Genomic DNA, 20,602 nt, shown 5'->3' on the forward strand with positions numbered 1-20,602 from the left:
TGAAAACAGCGGAAGGCAAGTGGGGCTTTCCAGTTAGAGTTGCAGAATCGTTTTGGGGAGTTACAGGAGGAAGAGGATGATCAGGACGGGATGTGGGACACCATCAAAAATACGGTCGCGTTAGCTGCCTCGAGAACTGTGGGAAAGAGAAAGGAGGAGAAAAGCATGGTTTTATAGAGAGTGTAAAGAAGCTGTAGCAAAATGAAGGGAAGCACTATTAAACTACCTAGCGGATAGTAGGAAGAAAGCTGCATATGAGAGGGTGAGACAAGTGGTAAATACATGTCCAACATTTGTGCAGTAGCTATATACTTTGATTTGAACTCATTCGCAGTCATGGCAAACACAATAGACTCTGGCAACCTATTCCACTCATACACTACTCTCCAAGCAAAAAATCTAGTTCTAACACCCTTGCTAACTACACTCTTACTCAATTTTCTTGGATGGACTCCCTCCTAGTTCTCCCACTACCACACCTGTTCTGAAAAATTTCCTCTGAATTAATTTGTAAAAACCCTTCAGTAATTTGTATGTCTCAATCATATCACCCCCTTTTCTGCCTATTAACCACTTTCTGTAACCCACAAATCTTTAACCTGTTCCTTTTCCTTTTATGATATATATTGACTTCAAATATGATAATCTTAGTATGTGCATAAACTACACACACATACAGAGGTCTTTTATTGAGCCTTGATAAGACCCCATTCCATAGACCTACCATCTTGGTCACTCGCCTCTGGATCCTCTCCACCTCCTCATCACCAAGACACCCTGGCACCCTGATCTACACACACAGTAGTAGTCAAGATGGGGTCTTATCAAGGCTCGATAAAGAAGAACAATAACCTGCTTGTCTCTGTTCGTCAAAGTATTCTTCAGTAACCAAGAGATCTGATGAGATGCTTTAGCCACTTTTGCTATGTGATCCCTGAACTTTAACTCCCTATCCACTAACACTCCCACGTCTCGGGCTTCATCAATTTCCTGGAGTAGAGTTTCACCAATGTGGTATACAACTGGTAATCTTTTCACTCCAATATGCATAACTTTACATTTTGTCACATTAAACTGACATCCATTCCATAGACCTACTAGCATCTTGGTCACTTGCCTCTGGATCCTCTCCATCTCCTCATTGTGATGAGGATTGCCAGTCTACCAATCTATTCAGATCATTCTGCAAAATTTTGACATCATCTGTATTAACTATTGTTCTATCCGACTTTGCATCATCATCAAATAACCGAACAGTACCTCTCAGATCCTTTCCTATATCGTTAACAACAAATTAAATAGTAGCAGTCCAAGAACAGAACCCTGCGGCATGCAAACTATTCACAGGCCTTCTTTTGGATTCCATTCCTGAATAAAGTATTCTCTGATATCTTTCCATCAACTGCCCTCCTATCCGTTTCCAATCCTATATCAATTCCCATGTGCTGCAGTTTACTGATTAGAATTCCATATACATCCTGTTAAAGGCCTTTGCAAAGTCCAGCAGTATCACTGTAAACCCATTACCTTTATCTAACTCAGCTGTCAACTGTATTATAAAACAGTAAGCAAATTACTGAGGCGTGACCTACCCTTCACAAAACCATGCTGATCGGTCAGTAATTTTGCTACATCAGTCTTGGAGCCTTCTTTATGCAATGGAACTCTTTTCCTCTCTTTCCACCCCCTTTGGGACTAACCAGAGCTGAGACTTAGATTAAACAATATGATCAAGGGCACTGATAATTCCCTCACTGCTTCATATAAAACTCAAGCTGGTATACCATCCAATCCTGCAGCTATTCACATTAAGGTTCTGTAATATGCTATGCACCTCCATTTCATTTACCTCAGTTCCCATATAAGCCTTTGGCTCTCTCGTTTTTACAATATCACTACCTGGTGATATTGTAGGAACTAGAGAGCCAAAGTAATTCCTATTTCGACTGATTCAGTTACCTCCCTACCATCAGTATTCATTAAAATCATTCTGTCATGTTTTTTACTTGCAGCATATCGAAAGAACTGTTTGGGATTCTCTTTTGCCTCCTTTGGTAACTTCCTTTCATAATCTACTTTTGCCTTTCTTACTATACTAGTTACCTTCTGTGCCTTGTACCGTTCATGTGCCTGCAGGTCACCTTTTTCCTTAAATTCCATCCACAATTGTTTCTTTTTTTTGCAGCCCCAGCTTAATGATGATGTTCATCCATTTAACTTCTACTTGATTTACTCTCTAGGTATGCAGTCTGCCATTACTTCCCTCAAACACTCTTTTACCACTTCCCATGGACTATCAACATCCAGCCCTTGCAGTTTTACATGACACAGCACTGATCCAGGCAATCTCCTGAGCTTGTCGTTCTTACCAGCCCTGTAATTCCACATATTATTATTATATGGGCACCTCCATGGAGTCCGAAGACTCAACACGGGAGACTAAATCTATCCACACAATCTATCATACCTCTCTTTGAACCCATTAACAGACAAAGCACTCACAACTTACTCTGGCAACTCATTCCACTCATTCACCACTCTCTCCTAGCAAATATTCTAGTCCTCACACCCACTACTAACCACAGCTTTCTTCAACTTCTAGGGATGACCCCTTATTCTGGTCCCTCTAGCCAAGACGTGCTGAAACATTTCCCCTGCATCTATCCTATAAAACCCTTTAAGCAACTTAAATGTCTCTATCATATCCCCTCTTTTAATCCTATCAACCAACTTCTGCAATTCACACACTTTCAATCTATCTTCACAGAGAACATTACACAGGCCACTCACCACTTGTCTCTGAATCCTATCCACTGCTTCCTCATCCCCCCAAGAAACCCAGGGGACCAGACTTAAGCAGAGTCATTCAGATGTAGGCATATCAAGGCCTTATGAAGAGGAATGACAACTTTCTTATCTCTACTTGTTAATGTGTTCTTCAATAGTCAAGTAATCGTATGGGCTACCTTAACAACCTTAGCAATATGTCCTCTAAACTTTAATTCTCTGTCTACCACCACCCCTAAATTTCTAGCTTCATGGATAGATTCTGTATATCCAGGAACCCCATCTATATACTCGGTCTTAACTGAAAATTCCACACACTTAGCCATCTCCCAGGTCAAGACCACATGATTACTCTCACCAATTTGTGGCAACATGGTCTAAACTGGGCTCCCTCCAGAGACAACACAGAATTAGAACAGTATAAAACTGTAAACAAATTTTCCACCTTCCTAAGACAAATCAAGGATCGTCAGGATTGTCTTTCTTTCTCAGGTATCTACAGCATCCACTGCAATTATGGACTCAGTATTTCAGGATGGACTACCTTGGTCAGAAAAAAAACAACATAAAAAACGTGTTTTTTTTCTGACTATCACATGCCTTGTAGGAAGACCATTTCATCAGACAGATGAAAGCCAAACTACTTCACAAACTCTAGTTTAAATCAGAGAGACTGTTCCTAAAAGCAACACAAGTTCTACAGAACTCAGTTAACTGCTGGTGTAATCTTGCATAGATTTTGGTGCACTGCCTTTTGCTAATCTTCATTAATAACAGAAATAACCAAGAAAAGTGCCACTGTCTCCCTCAATGACATGACTGTCCTTATTCTCAAGGTCAATTCATTCTTTGTTTTCACTGACTGTGTATTGTTCAAGTACTGCTGATAATGCTAGCTTGAGCGAGTGAAACATCGGTTTGTAAATAGTTATTAGTCAGTAAATTACTATTTGCATTTCAGTTTCTAATTTCTATATTAAGAGAAACTTTGACGCGAATCTTGCAAAGGTTTGGCAATTACACAGTCAATCATATTTCTATGTTTGTGGTATTTTAAGAAGTCTTATTGCATCCCATAATACATTTCAATGTCATATGCTTATTTATAGTCCACAAATACTAGATGTAATTCTTTATCAACTTCACATTTTTCTAACAACTGTTGAAGCTTGAAAATATGATCAGTTGTTGACTATCCCTTGTAAAAGCCACACTGATAGTCTCCATTGAAGCATATACATTAATTATTTTCAGATCAGTGTAGACAGTATTTTCTGGGAGTGTCCAAGAGGGAGGAGATACCTCTATAGTTACTGGTAATCGTGGTGTTTCTTAAAAAAAAAAAAAAAAAAAAAAAAAAAAAAAAAAGGCATTGTGTGGCTGTCTTCAATGAACTGGAATTCCTTTTTTTTGTTTGCTATATTAGCCAAATGAGTTCATAAATCTCTGTTGTTAAGTGTGTTTCTCCAATTGTAGAAGTTTTTCTGCAATTTTATTTTTAATGGCTGCCTTATTATGTTTAACTTGGGTTCAACATGTTCTTCTAAATTTTGTACCTCTGGTGTAAGGTTTTCATTTGGTGGCGGTAGTGTGGATTTCTTTAGTAGTCTCTAAAAATACTGTCAGAATTCTTCAAAAATTTATTTTTCTTGGGTAATTAAATCTCCTTGGTTGTTAATCAGTATTTGAGTTTGTGGTTTGTATCCTCTTTTTAAGTGTTCCCACTGCATCTGAAGAACCTTTTTGAGTTATTTTTATTATTTTCAATTTCTTCAATTAATTTTTTCTATGCTGGCCTTTTCTTTTGCTGCAGTATTTTAAAAGTTAAATTTCTGTAGATCCTACAATTTTCATCATTTTCTGATGATGGGTTCTGTAGCATTTTAATGGGGTGTAATCTCGCTTGTCTCCTCATTGTGCACCCTGGGTAATGCTAATTGAGCTAGAACAATTTGGCAGCCAATCTAACAGTTCTCCTGTCTAAGGTATGCAATCAAACAATATTGATTTTATCAATGACTTTATTGATGACGCGGACAAAAAATTGGGATTCAGCCTTAAGATGTGTCAACTGAATATCGAGGGAATTAACAGAGCAAAATGTGATTATCTCTGCAAAATACTACAAGAAAATACCATTGACATTGTGCTTCTTCAAGAAACATGCTGAAAATGAAGACAACTTTAACAGAAGTGGAAAAATAATTGGTTACACCCTGATCGGTGCTACATACCACTGGAATTATGGCATCGCAACATATATTAAGGATGATATAGAAAATACTTTTGTCCTAACAACGAGATGTGATAATGATACCCATCTTGTGAGTGTGAAAATCCACAACATAACAATAGTCAATGTCTATAAACTTCCTTTAACATCGTGGTCTATAGATGTGATACCCAACAGTATGGATTGGCAATTTTAATAGCCATCATGAAAAATGAAAGTACCATGATAACAACAACTTCGGTACTGCCCTCGTTCAATGGGCAGAAATAAATAATATACACTTTGTATTTGATGCTAAGGATAGAAATACCTTTAGATCAGCATGGCAACTGTTACCAGCAAGACGATATGTACTTTCCAACTTCCCACACAGTCAACGTCAACATCGACCGGTGTTACTAGAAATTGGTATGATGCTCCCTATAGCAAGATCCTTTCCACGGCCATGTTGGAATTTTAAAAATCAAGTAGAAAAGATGTGTCTGAGGGAGAAGAAGGTGCCGGAGAAATATGTCAGGTTGGTGCGGGAAATGTACAGAAATGTGAAGACAAGTGTTCGGACCTGTTTGGGACAGACAGAAAGTTTTCAAGTAACAGTTGGCTTGCATAAAGGGTCAGCATTAAGTCCGTTTCTGTTTAATATTGTGATGGAGGTGGTAACAGAGGAGGTGAGAGAAGATGCGCCTTGGACAATGTTGTATGCAGATGACATCTTGTTGTGTGTAGATTCAAGAGAAGAAGCGGGAACTAAACTGGAAAGATGGAGAAAAGTACTGGAAGAGAGAGGTATGAGACTGAGCAGAAGTAAGACAGAGTATATGTGTTGCGCAGTCGGCGGCAGCCAGGAGACAGATCTGGAGCTGGAAGGAAATGTCATCAGGAAGGTGAGAGACTTTAGATACTTAGGTTCAACAGTGGAAGAAGATGGAGGAGCTGAGAAGGAAGTGGGATGCAGGATACAAGCGGGTTGGAGGAACTGGAGGGAGATGGCTGGAGTGTTATGCGATAAGAGGGTGCCGATCAATCTGAAAGGCAAAATTTATAGGACAGTAGTGAGGCCAGCTATGACATATGCTATAGAAACTGTAGCCCTGAGGAAATAACATCAGCAGGATGGAAGTAGCAGAGATGAGAATGCTTAGGTGGATGTGTGGTGTGACCAGAAAGGATCGTCTGAGAAATGACTATGTCAGGGGAACAGTGAAAGTTACGAACTTAGGAGCAAAAATACAGGAGGCAAGGGGTTGAGATGGTTTGGTCATCGATGAGGAGGGAGGACGAATATGTGGGAAGAAGGGTCATGCAGATGGATGTGCAAGGAAGGTGGAAGCGTGGGCGGCCAAAGAAGAGATGGAGGGAGCTGGTAGAAGAGGACTTGAAGATGAAGAACTTGGATGTGGTGACAGCCCAAGACAGGAAGGTGTGGAGGAGACTCATTACAAACAGTGACCCCACTTAAGTGGGAGAAGCTGCAGAAGAAGAAGAAGAAGAAGAAGTAGAAGAGCTTGGAATCTTCTCTAAAAACTATCCACAACTAATCTACCTAAAAGAAAAAGTATAATGATCTCTCCTGAGAAAATAGCTAATCAAATCGTTAATATGTCAAGAGCACCTAGGAATCATGAACATACTATGAAAGTTAAGAAAGAACTTAGAGCATTAAAAACAAATTCTTCTGCTTTCTCACAATATGCCTCAATCTTTACTATAGATGAAGTAAAAGCCATCATAAAAGATGCTGAAGCAGGCAAGGCCCCAGGCTTCGATGGTGGTATCCATCCTGAATTGCTGATTAATAGAAGCCCAAATACTATAAAATGGCTTTCTGAATTCTTCTATAATATATTATTGACTGGCTGAGTACCCAGCCAATTTAAGAAGTCAAAAATAGTTAAAAAAAAAGTTAAACCTGGAAAACCGCCCCAGGAGGCAAAACGTTACAGACCTATTACTTTATTGAGTTGCACCTATAAAATGTTGGAATGCCTTCTGTACAACAGATTGTCCATACCAATCGTTCAGCACATCCCGATTGAACAAGTTGGATTTAGAGAAAAACGTAGTTGCTGTGACCAAGATGTTAAAGTGCTCACTTTAACATCATACATACATAGAAGCTGTATTCCAGAAGCAAGAAAAAACATCAGCTGTCTTCTTGGCCTAACAGCAACCTAATGATACAGTCATTAGGATACTGTTAGGCATGAAGGTCTTATATATAAATTTCTTAATATTATCCCAAGTAAACAGACTGTGCACTTAATTTCCTCCATGCTCACGGAACATTTCTTTCAAGTTATATTAGGAAATAAAATGTCCCGACAACGAAAACTTAATAATCGTAATCCTTTCTTTTAGGGTTACACGGTGATCAGCATTCATTTTAAACATTTTTATGGAATTTACAATACGTGCGAATAAACAGGATGCACTATTCCTATTAGACAAAAAGAACATAAACAACACATTAAATATAATAATTATGGTGAAGCTGGCCTTTCTGATCATGCCCTGAATACCTTACACAGAATTGACTGGAAAACCACCAGCTATCTACATCACACTAGAACATGGTATGAACGGAAATTCAAGGAAGCCTGTGAGATTATCAACAACCACCCCAATCTGAACAACAATGATGGTTTAAAAATCCCAAACATATGGAAGGTATATATTCGGCCTTCCTCACCAAGAACAACTATAAACAGGACTGTAGAAAAATCCAGTATTGTAAATCAAAAATAAGAATTGTAATACTAAAAATAGGACACCAATTGTTTCTGAAAGAAAACCATCTAAAAGAATGTTTATTCCTGTCATTGTAAAAATAGAATTTAGCTTGATGTAAAATTTTATTTTTTATTTTATTTATTTATTTATTTTTTTTTTATTTAGTTTTTTTTTTTCACCAGGTCACGCCAGTAGAATAACATGTGATCAAATCATTGTTTCTCTAGCTTACAGTTAATGATGTAACTCAGCTTGTTCTGTATACTTATGTACGCTCCAGATGATGATCTTGATGTGAAGATCGAAACATCAGGATAATAAAAAAAGTTTTTTAACACGGTTGTAAATTCCATAAAAATTTTTAAAATGAATACTTAATAATCGTATTCCAAAAGGGTCAGTCTTGGTGCCCCTACTTTATAATCTATACATATACGACTTGCCTGCCACCATCTCATGCAAATTCTGTTATGCTGATGACACTGTAATTGCCATTCAACACAAAAACATGAGTCAGGCTGAAGAGGTACTTACAAAAGATCTGAAAACAATAGGTGAATATTACAAAAAATGGAGGCTCCAGCTCAATCCAGACAAAACAGAAGTATCAAGCTTTCACCTTAATAATCACATGGCAAATGTCACTTTGCATCTGCTTTGAAGGATGGTTACTACGACACAATAAGTTTCCAAAGTACTTGGGCATGACGCTCTCTTTTATTAAATAAAATATTAAATAAATTATTAAATATTAATTAGGATAATTATCTCTTAATAAAATTAAGAGATAATTATCTCTTAATTAATAAAAAGTATTTATTAAGCAACATCTGTTAGATGTTGATTAATAAATACTTTTTATTAAGCAACATCTAACAAATGTTTCTGCTAAGTTAAGAATCCATAACAACATAATACAAAAACTAATAGGCATGACATGGGGAGCAACAGCCAATAATCTATGGATTACGGCTCTCGGACTTGTTTTCTCTGTTGCCGAATATTGCTAACCAGTGTGGCTAAATAGCACACATGTTAAACTTGTTGATAACCAACTAAATAATACAATGAGACTGATTTCTGGCACAATTAAATCAACGCCCACACACTGGCTTCCAGCTCTTAGCAACATTGTTCCACCAAGTCTGCACAGAACTAAAGTTCTCTTACAGGAGTGCCGGAAAATCATGGAGAACACAGCCCTGCCAATACACTTAGATCTCCCAGACTTAAGTGTACAACGAATGAGATAGACATTCCACCACTAAACTAGCCCAACAACTACTACAATCTAACTTCGACCTGAAGCAAAAGTGGAAAGAACAGTGGGAGAGCCAGACAGGTGATATTAAAAAAATTTTTCTCAACAAATTACAAGTTTTCATGCTTGCTCAAACCTTCCACGAAAATCCTGAACTCAGTTTAACAGAATACAAACTGGTCATGGTGTGTATTTGCAGACATGCTTTTTAAATGGAGTAAACGAATGTCCCCACATTGTGACTGTGGAGTTCAAAGACAAACAGTGGACCATATTGTAACCCAATGTTATCTTAGAGCATATTCAGGAGACATCAGACTTTTTAAGTGCTATTCCCGAAGCTTTGAACTATTTGAGAAATATTGATATAAATTTTTAATTTTTTTGGTTTTTAAAATGACAGTGAATTGTATTGCATGTTTTATTTATGACATATGAATAAATAAATAAATACATATTTAATGAATCATTTGTTTATCTTTCTATCTGTGAATTGAAGGATGTCTTTTGCACAAGAAGTAGTAATATTTCTGATTCAAGTCCATTTGTTTTCTATGTTTTTTTTTGGGTATAAGAGGGACTGAATATTGTATTTCCTACTTTATATTTTCTGCATGTCTTCATATATTTACTCCTAGCATTTTTCAATATATACTGATTAGTACTTCTATTTCTGTTAACATTTCTCCATTTGATAAAATCATCATCAATTAATAATCTCTTCTCAACTGAATTTTCATCCAAATTAGTCTATTACTTGTCAACACTCCAATACTGTTGTATCTAGCATTTTGTTCCTCAGGCACTTCTGACTGAATCAATCCACCTAGACCTTGGTCTTCCTCTGGGTTTTTACCTGCTATCTTGGCATCAAACACCTGTTTTGCTAACCTCATCATCATCATCAAATTCCTGATATATACCCTCAAGGAGTTTACAGGATATGATAGTACTATATGAAAAATTACATCATTACTAACTTCCTATCTACAATTTTCCTCCAAATCAGTCTGTTACTTGTCAAGATGCCAACATTATCAGATCTTATATTTCTATCTTCTAAGGCACTTTTTACTGTATCAATCCACCTATATCTTGGTCTTCCTCTGGATCTTTTTTCCTGCCAATTTGGCAGAGAACACTTGTTTTGCTAATCTTTCCTCTCCCATTCTGTTTAAGTGACCATACCACCTGAGATTGGCTCTGCTAACACATTCCTGGATGCTTACAATGTCAAGTTCTTTCCTAATATCCCCATTTTTAATATGATATTGCCATTGATGCCATCTGTTCATGCCCCTAGTCTTTCTCAGGACTCTCATATCTGCAGTCTCTAGTCTTTGGTCAAGTGTTTTACTTCTAACCCAGCTCTCAGATCCATAATTTAAAATTGGTTTAAACACTGTCTTGTGTATGGCTATTTTCTCTCTTATTCCATATAAATTTATTCAGTTGACTATACCAGCTTTGTTGATTCTGTTGTCTATTTTCATATTTAACTTGCCATCTTCACTAAAAATCGTGCCTAAGTAGCTGAAATGTTTTACTTGTTCCATAAGTTCTGCGTTCACAATGCAGTCGATATTTTCAATGTTTCTGCCTATTTTCATTGTCTTTGTCTTTTTAATGCTGATTTTCATAGCATATCTATTACAACAGTTATTCACTTTAGTCAGGGGAATCTTGCAGACTTATAGTGGATTTCTTTAGAAGTATAACATCATCCACATCAAGCAAAGTGCTAAGATTAACATCTCCAATTTTGATATCAGGTTTAATATCACTTTCCTTCATAATGTGATCCATATAGATAATGAATAACAGAGGGGATAATGTATATCCTTGTCTGACACCAGATTTAACATTAAACCACGTTCCTGTACTTCCTTCAATTCTAACTGCTGACTTACAACTCAAATAAAGACTAAGTACTGCTTGATATAACGCCGCATTGACAATATATAACTGTAGCGTTTCGAATAGCTTCTCTCTCTCTCTCTTGGCACCTTGTCATTATGCCTTTTCCAGATCTACAAAACTTAAATACAGATCTTTGTTATATTCCCATGATTTCTCAACTATCTGTTGTAAAGTGAAAATCTGATCCTGACAGCCTTTATTTGGCAGGAATCCAGCTTGTTCTTCAACAAACTTCTCTTCCACAATCCTTCTCAACCGTTTCTCAAGTATACTTGCATATATCTTTCCAGGAGCACTCAGTAATGAAATACCTCTGTAATTATCACATTCAGTTTTATTTCCCTTTTTATATATATGGGTACTATGAGAGCCTACTCCAATCATCTGGAATTCGTCCTTTGCCCAGGCCTTCTGAACTATGTAGTGCAGCCACTGTAAGACTTTTATACCTCCATACTTGAGCATTTCTGGTCGAATATCATCTAGTCCTGCTACCTTTCCACATTTCAGGCTTTTGATGGTTTTTTCTACTTCAAGTATGGATATGTATTCCTGACTCCATGCCTGGTCAGTGTTTTTTACCACTGTGCTGTCATCACGGCTTGTCTCATTTAGCAATTTTTTGAAGTAATTACTCCATACTTCAAGGATATCTTTTTCTCCCATTTTCATGTCACTTTTATCATCTCTAATTCCTTTTACAGCACTCTTTCCTCCATTTCTGAGCTTCTTCAACAACCTCCAGAATATTTTGCCACCTTCTTGATATTTATTTTCTATGTTCTTACCAAAGTCCTCCCATGACTTTTGTTTAGCTAGTTTTACACAGTGTTTAGCTTTCTTGCATTTGTCTCTGTATTCTCTAAGAGCACAAGCTGACTTATTTACCAGGAACTTTTGATATGCTTTCTTCTTTCCTATCACTGCCTCTTTAACTTCCTGTGTCCACCACGGAGTTCTGATTTTTCTATCCTTACAGACAAACTCACCACATGCCTCTCTGGCTGAATCAATCAGTGCTTTCTTCATGGCTTGCCACTGAATCTCCAAGGTTTGGTTGCTGTTCTCAAACTCTTTCATTTTTTCTTCAATAATGTTTGTGTATTTTAGTCTACAGTTCACATCTGAGATCTGCTCAACTTTTATTCGTTTTAAAACATTCTTACATGTTATAACATAGAATAAAAGCCAAAAGGCTATTTTTCTGGCAACCTTAATAATAACGAAGGGGATACAAATCCTTTGATGTTTATCTGCCAGTAAGCGAAACTCTAAGAACTAGGACTAAGATCTATGAGTTTCATACCGAAAAACTATCGGCAAATCCAAGTGTAAGTAACCACTTAGTGGTACAACACCAAGGCAACTCGTATCAAAGGTGGAGTAAGCTCCCTCACTATCCTTGATATTTTCTCATAATGTAAAAAAACAGCCCCTAGGGTATGTGTTTTGGCTTTTATTCTATGTTATAATATACAGGCACACCTTTATGGCATTCATATAGTGAAGGTATCATAAGTTCTTTTCACTTAAGCCTTGTTATCTTCCAGGTCTACCTACTCACTGATGAGACCTCAAAAAAGGTTGAAACCGGTCTGGGTAGTGACCTCTTCTCATAATGTAATTATAGTATTACATCCCCTAGGGGCTGTGTTTTTACATTATGAGAAAATATCAAGGATAGTGAAGGAGCTTGCTCCACCTTTGATACGAGTTGCCTTGGTGTTGTACTACCAAGTGGTTAGTACCACTGATGAGACCTCAAAAAAGGTTGAAACTGGTCTGGTTAGTGACCTCTCCTCATAATGTAATTACAGTATTACATCCCCTAGGGGCTGTGTTTTTACATTATGAGAAAATATCAAGGATAGTGAAGGAGCTTGCTCCACCTTTGATACGAGTTGCCTTGGTGTTGTACTACCAAGTGGTTACTTACACTTGGATTTGCCGATAGTTTTTCGGTATGAAATTCACAGATCTTAGTCCTAGTTCTTAGAGTTTCGCTTACTGGCAGATAAACATCAAAGGATTTGTATCCCCTTCATTATTTCTTACATGTTCTTTTATTCAATATGAAATTCAATTTTATCCTGCTCAAGACTAAATGTTGATCACTTCCAATTTCGAATCCTCTGTACACTCTGGTGTCCTGCACCATGGAGAAAACATCACTATCAACAATAACATAGTCAATGAGACTTTTCTTATTCCTTGCCTCTTCTCTCCATGTGAATTTGTGCACATTTTTATGTTGGAACATGGTGTTGGTAATAACCAGTCCATGTCCTGAGCAGAAATCCAACAGATATTTGCCATTATTATTAGCTTTGCTCTTTTCTCCAAATTTTCCCAAAATATTTTTGTATGTCTGACAATCATTTCCTGCTCTGCTATTCAGATCCCAACAAGGACCAACTGTTTCTTTTTCATTGTGTCAGTTGCTTTCTCTAAAGCCTCAAAAAATTCCTCCACTTCTACCTTAGTAGAACCTTCTGTGGGACCATAGGCACAAATAGGTCTCATTATCCAGTTCCCCATTCTCATATTTGCCCACATTATTCTACTTGAGACTGCCTGCCATTCAAGAAGATTAGCCTCATATTTAGTGTTGAATACTATGGCTACTCCTTGTTTTCCTTGATAGTCATTGTCTGAATATAACATTTTATATTTATTGCTCAGAAAGATTTCACCAATTTTTGCCTTTTTTGTTTCAGTCATCCCTATTATTTCGATCTGGTACTTATCCAATTCCTCAGCTAGCTTTTTTTCTTTGCCGTTCAGGCTTCTTATGTTGACGGTACTGATCTTGAACTCTGGTGATGTTGAGTTGGGGTAGGTTTTAGGATTTGTTCCAGTAGCTGACTTTTCGCTGTTTACCTTGGTTCCCTGGCAAAATCAATGGGGGCCTTGTTTAACCAGGCGATATCCCAGCCAGGATGAAATTCTGTCATGCTGAACCATTAATTTTTATTTTGGTTTAAACCAATAAGAATACAATTTGGTCGGCTAAATCCCAAATAGCCAGCCCATCCTCATTCATTCAGTATCCAGGTAGATACCTAACAGGGTGCACCATGAGAAGGTGAGGATTGGACATTAGGTCAGAAGCCCTGATCGGTTCTCTGCATTCCTTTAAAGGCTATGTGGAGGTCTCCTCTCAGTTATAGCTTTGACTTTTAAGCACCCCTGATGATTCTGCCACTGATGCCACTAATTCAGGCTCCTAATTTTTCTGAGAAATCGCATATCTGTGGTCTCTAATCTTTGATTAAGGGCTTTATTTCATTTTTATTGATAGAAATTATATATATTACCAGGTTCAGATCAGTATCTGTATTGACTCCTCTGTAGCTATTGATGTTTCTTATACAGTATGTGTGTTTATCATTACATGGTGTATTTAGCTGTTTACTATTCGATCCGGGGAAAGGCAAGTTTGCTTATGGATATTTCTTCTGAGAAAGCATTATTACTAATTATAAGCCCTCTCAAGGATGTAAAGTTAATAGCTTTAATCTCGTTGTCATTACTAATGTTATGCAGCTGTTAGTCAACTAATTGTTTCTTTTCCTATTTTAGCATTAAAGTGACCATAACTAATTTTATACAATTCTCAAGCAAAGAATCATATATTCTTTCTAGTTCTTCATAAAATTTATCTTTGACATTCTCCTCCTTATCTTTCAGATTATACAACATTATCATTATTATGCACAAACATACAAGAGGACTTTGTACCTGTTCAATGATGTGCAAGCTATAGTTTATATGCTTTTTTAATTTTTTTACATGACTCCCACCACAAAAGGTTGTCAACTTACAGTGCTGTAAGTTGTACTGTGGGTGGGAGAAGGATTTTTTTTTCTATATTTATTCATTTTTTTTTTCTGTACTTGCTCCCTCCAGAAACCAAACATGGAATTTTTTCAAGCCACTTCAGGCATCCAATAAGTAGTGTAGACTCTCACACCAGGCAATTAAATTCATCTCCCACCTAAAGATACAAACATCCATGATCACAGTGTAATTTGAGGTAACAGCCTGTTGAGTGGAGAATGGATATGATAATTACTCAACCAACTTAGGATGGATATTTATACTTATATAAATAGAAAATGTATAATTTTCTATTTGGCATACTGATTTATTTTTTGGATCAAATTTCATATCTATGTTATATATTTCATATTTGAAATTTAAACTGACATTAATCACTTACCTTTTCTTCACTAAAGGCAAGTCAAGTTTCATTGTTGGTGAAACAACAGCTAAAGCTGTTTTTTCAAGAAGATATTCTCTAAATGTCTGTGAAACAAATGATAGTGGATCCACTAAAAATAAATATATATATGTTACTTTCACTGAAATACTAATGCATATGTTATTAGAAAAAAAGCCTTTATTTTTAAGAACTGAAAATCTGAAAGAGGATGATAGGACAAAGCGTATTTAGTCAGACACTGCATTTGGTGATACAATAAAACTGTTTTACTTGCATGTGTGCAGCACAATGTCTTTGGGAGAAGATGTTTTTTCATTATGTAAGGGCCTTTTCATTCAGTTGTCTATAATTACATTAAAACTGTTGCTAAATATAGTACATAGACTGTAAAAGTCTCTATACTAAATTTACGAGGGGTGTTTGAAAAGTTTGGTAAATTTCCAATAGACAGCGACACAATTCGTTCATTCATACCAGTGTTGGCATGTATCATCTTTTTCATGACTCCAGGCAAAATTTTAGCCATGTACAATGCGTAGCTCTCATTTGGCAAACATTTAAAATGACTGTGTTTGAATTTTTCATAAAAAATGGAGAAAAACGACTTTTGTGCAGTGATAAAACACTTTTATTTGAAGAAGTGGATGGCTGCAGAGATCAAAGCCAAGTTAGATGCAGTTCATGGGGAGTCTGCACCAGCATTAAAGACTATTTATTTTTGGATAAATGAGTTTAAACATGGTCGTAAGTCCATTAAAGATGAAGCACACTCCGCACACCTGACTGAGGCCACTAGTATCATTATGGAAGACCATAATGATATCCGTGGTATCATTATGGAAGACCACCGAGTGAAAGTGCGTGAGATTGCTGAGATTGTAGGCATCTGAACTGAACAGAACAGGTATATAATATCCTGCACGAAAAATTGCACATGAAAAAGCTGTGTCTGTGATGGGTGCCACGATTGTTGATTGTCAATCAAAAACGCATGCGAAAAGACATTTCAATAAAGTATTTGGCAATGTTTAATCACAATTTGCAGGATTTTTTGCTTCGATTCATGACTGTAGATGAAACTTGGATCTACCAAGTTTGGTTCAAATTGGTTCCAAGCAGCAGTCAAAACAGTGGACAATGCTCAGTGAAAGAGCACCAAAAAAAAGCAAAGACCGTTTTGTCAGCTGGGAAGGTGATGGTCACTGTTTTTTTGGGATTCCCAAGGAATTATCATGATAGACTATTTGGAAAAGGGTATGACAATAACGGGAGTCTATTATGTGCATTGCTGGACCGTTTAAAAAAAGAACTGAAGAAAAAACGGTCAAGATTGGCGCACGAAAAAAGTGCTCTTTCATCAAGACAGTGCACCGTCCCATACATCAGCCATTGCAATGGCAAAATTGCATGAATTGAGGTTCAAATTGGTTCCACATCTACCGTATTCTCCAGACTTGGCCCCATGTGGCTACCTCTTGTTCCCAAACTTAAAAATTTGGGTCAGTGGGAAAAACTTTTCTTCAAACAAGGATGTCATGAAGGCTGTCAATGACTATTTTGCACAATTTGACAAATCCTACTTTTTAGATGGGATGAAAAAATTGGAAACTTGCTGAACCAAATTTGTAGACCTTGATGGAGACTATGTTGAGAAATAAAGGTGATTTTTTCCAAAAAAATATGTTTAACTTATTTTTTTACCAAACTTTTCAAACAACCCTCATAATTATACAACCAAACTATTAGTTTTTCTTTCATGCAGTATGGTCTGTTGGGGAGGAGACATTTTTCATTATACAGGTTCTCTGCTAATGAATTTATGCACATTTTTATGTTGAAATATAGAAAGATAGTAGCAACAACTAGTTCGTATCCTGAGAACTCTGGCTGACACTTTGCATTATTATTAGCCCTGACTTTTCTCTAAATTTTCCCTAAGCATTTCTGTATGTCAGATTCTCTTATTTTGCTGGTGAGATCTTCAAGAACAGAATTCTTCTAATTCACTACTAGAGCATTTCTGTAGCGAAGTCACTATGACACTGTGACATTTGCCATAGGTTGGAAAAACTGGATTCAAATCCTATCTCATTTACAAATTACCTTTATAATGGCTTTTTAACTGAAGATAAGTTTGCCAGTCTCATATGGAAATGGCAGGTTTTTCCCCAGAAACTGAGGTTTTTCATTCCACAAAACAGACAAATTGGCTAGAGAACACATTCATTTAAAAGTCATACTATACTGGTCTCACAGTGTTAAATGCTTTGAGCCAGTATAGTATGACTGTAGCCCCATCAAAGATACAAGCAGTGAAGACTGGATCTTTGATGGGGCTACAGCCACAAATAAGCCATATTTTCTAATTTCCTATTTTTAAATTTTGCCTATATGACTCTACTTGAAATTACCTACCTTCAGGAAGTTCATGTTTAGTTTTGAATACACAACTGCTAATTTATATATCAGAGGTGTTTGCCTGCCTATTTAGGCTGAGTGTGCTGGGTGGCTTATGCAAGCTGCACTCTAATAAAATTCATGCCAATTTGACTGTATGATTGCATTTTTATTGATGTATGAAAGTTCTAAGAGTGCATAGCACATCAAAGCTCATCTTAATTGGTCTAATGCAATTAATTATAAAATAACTTTGAATACTTTAATTTATCAATTAATATAATTTTAAATATGGAAAGCAAAAAGTTCAAATGAACAATAGCTATGCTTCATGTGCACAGTTTATGTGAGAAGCACATGTTTATGCTTCATGGTGAGATTAGATTATCATTGCAAATATTAGAGTGAGACATATATAATTTGAATTTTGATATATACAGCCATAAAATATGCAGAGAAATAGGAAAAAAAGTAATCACTTGAGAAATTATTTTTCTGGATTGAACCAAAGAAAGGCTAAAATAATTCTTTTTACTTATTTATTATACACATGTACAATCTCATTTGATTATAAATCATACAATCTGCAAAAGCTCTGGCAGAAAACAGGACATTCAGTACATCATCAACACTGTTTCTCATTGTAAATGGGTTTCTATAAATAATTTATAAATTATTTATAGAAATTATATATATTAAAAACTTGTTGATTCGGTGTCATAAACATGTCAGTTCACACTGCATGCACATAAAACAGATGAAACTCAGAAAACGAAAATAGCAACTCATGACAAATTACAATGTTCAATTGGATTACTTCACACAATAACCAATCACAGCCACTAATGACTTCTGGGTGCTACTGTCTCATTGCAGACTCTGCCTCACCTTCTGGACCATTTGAAACCACTGGAATGTTAAGAATTTGACACTTTGCGGCATCTACATGTCTGTTTAAAGGGACTCAAGGGCATCACTATTTGTGGCCACACACCCAGGCTATTAACATGAATGTAATGCAATATTTATGCATGGGAAAGTGTCCTCATGTTGGAGGCTTAATGGATTGTATACAGCCCTCGGAAAGGATTAAAACGGATTTTAATACTTCCTATATTTCGTCTGTCACTGAGACATCTTCAGAGATTACAAAAACACTAATGTAACATATACACAAATACCACACAATACTAAGCTAACCACGTGGATGACTCTAAAGTCCTATCTAGGTGGTGCGCCCTCTATGGGCGATTGTAGGTGACTTAGAATGCAAGGTGGGATCTCTGATTATTAATGTTTCCCAAATCTTCAGAAGTTTAATGCAACTGTATTTATTTAGATTTGGTTGATTTCTGAGAGCTGCTGCATTATTCTAAAAATAAATTCTGCATATATTCTAAAAATAGTCTCTCTTTTTTGAATTTACTGTGGTGGAGCATGGTGGTTTTTTCCCAAGAGATCCTGTGGATTGTATCAAGACATGGTCAGCCATGCCTGACTGACCATAGTCATGGTTGCAGGTATATGGCTTGTGTTCTTCTAGGCAGATGGTTGCTGATCTACCTGTTCTGTCCAAAGTACACCAGCTTACAGGAACAGGGTACTTTATCAACTCCAGGCAATGAGAGAGGGGGAGCTGATCTTTTGTGGAACGGATAAGTTCTACAAAAGATCAGCTTACGGTAGATCAGCAACGGATGGTTGCTGATCTACCTGTTCTGTCCAAAGTACGCCAGCTTACAGGAACAGGGTACTTTATCAACTCCAGGCAATGAGAGAGGGGGAGCTGATCTTTTGTAGAACGGATAAGGGTAGCAAGCTTGTGGTGGAGCTTAAATGCTGTGTGAAGGTTGTACTTTTTTAAAATCTTGGCTATTTTTTCTGATGTGCCATGGATGTAGGGTATGGTGATGGCATTTCTGAACTATTTTTGAAGAGATTGCTAGGGACTGGGGGAGGAACTGATTATTTTTTTAATACTATGATCGCTGTAGCCATTGGAGAGGGTGTTGTGTATGTGGTTGAGTTCATTTGAAAGGGCAGTTCCACTGGAACAAAGATTGTGGGCTCTCTTGATTAGAGTTTGAATAATGCCATATTGTTGAGAGGAGTGGTAGTGGGAGAGTTTGTGAATGTATCTGCCTGTGTGCATTGGTTTTCTATATACAGTGAAGGAAAGTGTACCATTAGGAAGGCATGTAACTAAGGTGTCTATGAAGGGTAAACTATTGTTCTTTTCCTTTTCCATCGTAAACTGGATTCTTGGATGTAGGCTGTTGAGGTGACTGAGGAAGGAGTCTAATGTGTCTGGGCCATGAGGCCAAATGGAAAATATATAATCTACATATCTTAGCCAGATGGAAAGTTTGAGAGGGGCTGGGTGTATGGCTTGTTTTTTTTCAAAATTTTCCATATAAAAAATTGGCAAGGAGGGGGGGTGGTAACCCATGGCAGTTCCCTCTATCTGATTGTAAATTTTGTTCTTCCAGGAAAAATTACCAGATTTGATGGCAAAGGAAAAGAGATCTAAGATGTCAGAAGGAAAAACGTTTTCTAAGAGTGTCATCATCATCATCAAATTCCAGACATGTATACCCTCAAGGGGTGTACAAGATATTATAGTACTACATAAAAAATTTACATCATTACTAACTTCCTATCTACAATTTTCCTCCAAATCAGTCTATTACCTGTCACGACTCCAACATTATTAGAACTTATATTTCTATAATAATAATATTTGGTTTCCAGATCAAGTGTTGATCAATTTTATTAAACTGAATCAACTAGTTTCGCCACACTTTAACTGTTGGCATCTTCATCAAATAACCAAGTTATTCTTAATTTCTCAAACCACATCTCAAAGAAACCTGAAATCGATATTCTCAAGAAAGGTTTCAACTATGCAATAGCTCCTCAACAGATTCCTAAGGTAGATTTCATCTGTAGTCTAGAAAAAGGAATCCCATTATTACCGCCTCACACAGAAAATGATCTAAGACTAAAAAGTTGTATAATACATTCCTCTCCCTATTCCACAAAACAAAAC

At 36.7% G+C, this 20,602-nt stretch overlaps 1 protein-coding gene across 1 annotated transcript in view; it reads right to left on the bottom strand.

Annotated features, from left to right (window-relative positions):
- SREBP (Sterol regulatory element binding protein) overlaps positions 1-20,602 on the bottom strand; it is a 155,594-nt gene that overhangs the window by 40,302 nt on the left and 94,690 nt on the right. Inside the window, exon 10 of the mRNA XM_090403191.1 lies at positions 15,154-15,265. Within this exon, the coding sequence (XP_090259317.1) occupies positions 15,154-15,265 (112 nt within the window). The remainder of the gene's footprint in view (positions 1-15,153; positions 15,266-20,602) is intronic.

This window comes from Typopeltis vanoorti, chromosome 13, assembly GCF_054136105.1.
Source record: "Typopeltis vanoorti isolate ZY-2024b chromosome 13, IOZ_Tvanoo_1.0, whole genome shotgun sequence".
NCBI lineage: Eukaryota > Metazoa > Arthropoda > Arachnida > Uropygi > Thelyphonidae > Typopeltis > Typopeltis vanoorti.